The sequence below is a fragment of the Charadrius vociferus genome, unplaced genomic scaffold, assembly GCF_000708025.1.
Source record: "Charadrius vociferus isolate BGI_N301 unplaced genomic scaffold, ASM70802v2 scaffold472, whole genome shotgun sequence".
In the NCBI taxonomy this organism is placed as follows: domain Eukaryota; kingdom Metazoa; phylum Chordata; class Aves; order Charadriiformes; family Charadriidae; genus Charadrius; species Charadrius vociferus.
The window spans coordinates 5,894,861-5,897,499 of NW_009647735.1; the positions used below are offsets into that span (position 1 = coordinate 5,894,861).

The 2,639-nt window shown below is 59.0% G+C and overlaps 1 protein-coding gene across 1 annotated transcript in view; it reads right to left on the reverse strand.

Annotated features, from left to right (window-relative positions):
* The window catches only part of XKRX (XK, Kell blood group complex subunit-related, X-linked), a gene marked incomplete at its 5' end in the record, with an annotated part of 5,860 nt that overhangs the window by 2,788 nt on the left and 433 nt on the right, over positions 1-2,639 (reverse strand). The window contains one exon of the mRNA XM_009881786.1: positions 7-731. Coding sequence (XP_009880088.1) covers positions 7-731 — 725 coding nt within the window. The remainder of the gene's footprint in view (positions 1-6; positions 732-2,639) is intronic.

The window sequence follows — 2,639 nt, forward strand, 5'->3', positions numbered from 1 at the left end:
CCTCACGCCGGGCTCGTAGGGTGGCTGGAGGCACAGAGGGGTCCCCGGTGGGTGCCGTCGGCAGCAGACGCAGTGCAAGAAGTCGGCGACGTTGTGCCGGAAGAGCTGGCGGCAGGGGTGCAGGTACTGGAAGAAGAGGAGCATGAAGTAGATGCCCAGGCAGTAGCCGAGGAGCAGCTGCACCACCAGCAGTGGGGTGCAGATGTTCTCGTAGACGTCCGTCTTGAAGAAGTACCAGAGGATGACGAGGGCTGTGTTCTCCGCCAGCCGGGCCACGTAGTAGATGGCCAGGCGGCCCCAGTTCTGCGACTTGTCGATGAGGTCCCGGTCGGCCAGCTTGAGCTGCACGGCTGACCAGCAGAACATGTTGATGCCGGCGTAGAGGAGGGTGAAGGCGCAGAGCACCACCACCGTGCCCACCCGGCTGAAGTTCTTCTCGATGTTGTCAGGCAGGTGGGTACCGCTCCGCCAGAACTGCACCCAGGGCAAGAAGAAGACCACCAGCAGGTTGGCCAGGGCGATGGGGATGATCCAGTGCTTGAAGACGGTGCTGAAGAGCACGAGGACGGCCACGCGGGTGGAGATCTCCAGGCTGCGCCACAGCACGATGCAGAGGAAGGCCAGCGGCCGCAGCTGGACTTTGTAGTCATCGTACTTGACCTGGATGGCCAGGATGTTGCAGACGAGTGCTCCGTAGGTCACCGACACCAGGCAGATGCCCATGAGGACGGCTGCAGAGGGAGAGGTCAGGGGAGTCAGGCAGCATTGGGGACTGGGCTGTGTGCCCGGCCTCGCTGCCTCACGGGGTGCCCAGCGTGGCATCCCAATCCCGGGTGTGAAGCACAGGGTGCCAAGCCCCGGGGCTTGCAGCAGGAGGCTCGGTGTGAGCACTGCTGGGACAGCTCGTGGCAGAAGCCTTTCACAGAATCACAGATTTCAGAGTTGGAAGGGACCTCTAGAGACCACCCAGCCCCACTCCCCTGCTAAAGCAGGACTGCCCAGAGCACATCGCTCAGGACTGCATCCAGGTGGGTTTGGAAAATCTCCAGCGAAGGGGACTCCCCCCCCTCCCTGGGCAGCCTGTGCCACTGCTCGGGCACCCCAACCCTAAAGAAGTTTTTCCGTGTATTTGAACAGAACTTCCTGTGTTCCAAGTTGTGCCTGTTGCCCCTCGTCCTGTCACATGTTAATTTCAATCCTAAATTGATTTAGATATGTGGTAGTTGGCTCAGAAACTAACAATTAATTTTCATTTTAACACTGGAAAATAATTTTGAACTATTTCTTGAATGTAGTGGAATGCTTTATTTCTTTAATCTTTAATTCTTTAATCCCCCTCACACCCCAGTTGGGATGCAGAGAAAACAGAATTTCATTTTAGAATATTTATAGGAAAAAAATCTTTCATATACTAAGCTTTGTAATACCCGAATAAGGAAAACTGAAATGCTCTCACAGACCTCAGTGTAACGTTTCGTGTAGCTAGGAGCCGAAGCAAAACCCAGTTCAAGTTTCCACGTGTCTAATTGCTGGCTCATGGACAATTTACTATCTACCAGGACCCCCAAATCCTTCTCCTCAGAGCTACTTCCCAGCAGGTCCACCCCTAACCTATACTGGTGCCTTTGCCAAACTGGCTCCATTCCTGTGCCTGAACCAGCCACCAACCCCCCTGCCCTATGGAAGAAATACTGCTCAAGGGCGAGTGGGGCACGGTCTGTGCTGCGAGCATCCCTCTGCCCTCACCTGGACCAAGAGCGGCACCACCGTAGCCCACCAGTCACCCTGGGAGCATCTCAAGAGCCACCCTCCTCCAGGGGCTCCAAAGCCAAGGTCGTTCACAGGGAACGCCGGCAGCCGCTCGCATTCAGCACAGCCAGGAAAACCGCCACGCAGAAAAAGGGAAGGGTGCAGCTGGTCCCAGTGGTGCCATGCTGGCGGCGGTGGCTGTGAGCTGCGGGGCTGAACTGAGACACCTGAGCCGCGAGGGAATGGCCCAAAATGTGTCAACCGGGCTTTGCTTCCCGCATCTGCCGCCGGAGGAGCGCTGGGGCTCATCCTCCTGCCGCCACGGCTCCTACTCCCCAAAACGCCCTCGCAGGGGGCCATGGCCAAGGAGGGGGTTTCTGTGGGGCATCTCCCGTGTCCCCCTTTCCGTGTGCCCGCTGTGGGCGCAAAGGGCAAGGTTTGGGCACCCGGCACGGCCGGGAGAGCGGGTCGGCGAGGGCAGCTGCTTCACCTATCACAATGGTGCAAGAGCACTCCCGCGCACCCGGCTGGTCGGCATGCCCAAGCGGGATTTAAAAGCTCGCTCCGGCACATCCAGCCCCTGAGTGCACAAACACCCCGGGAGCAGGCGAGGGAGCCTGGGAGCACTGGGCTGGGAGCTCCGGCTGTTGGGAAAAGCTCAGAAATAGATCCAACGGAGAGACCGTGGGGAAGCCAGAGCCCGTGGCTAGCTGGAAAAACCCAGTGACTAATGCAGACTGGAGCAGCCTGGGGCAGGGCCATGACATCTTTACGGGACGGGGCCCCGGGGGGACGGCACGGCTCCGTAGGGCAGACGTCCGCAAGCACCGGGGCTGGGAGCGGAGCCTGGCGCATCCGTCACTGCCAGCTTCTCCCAGGCTCACTCCAAG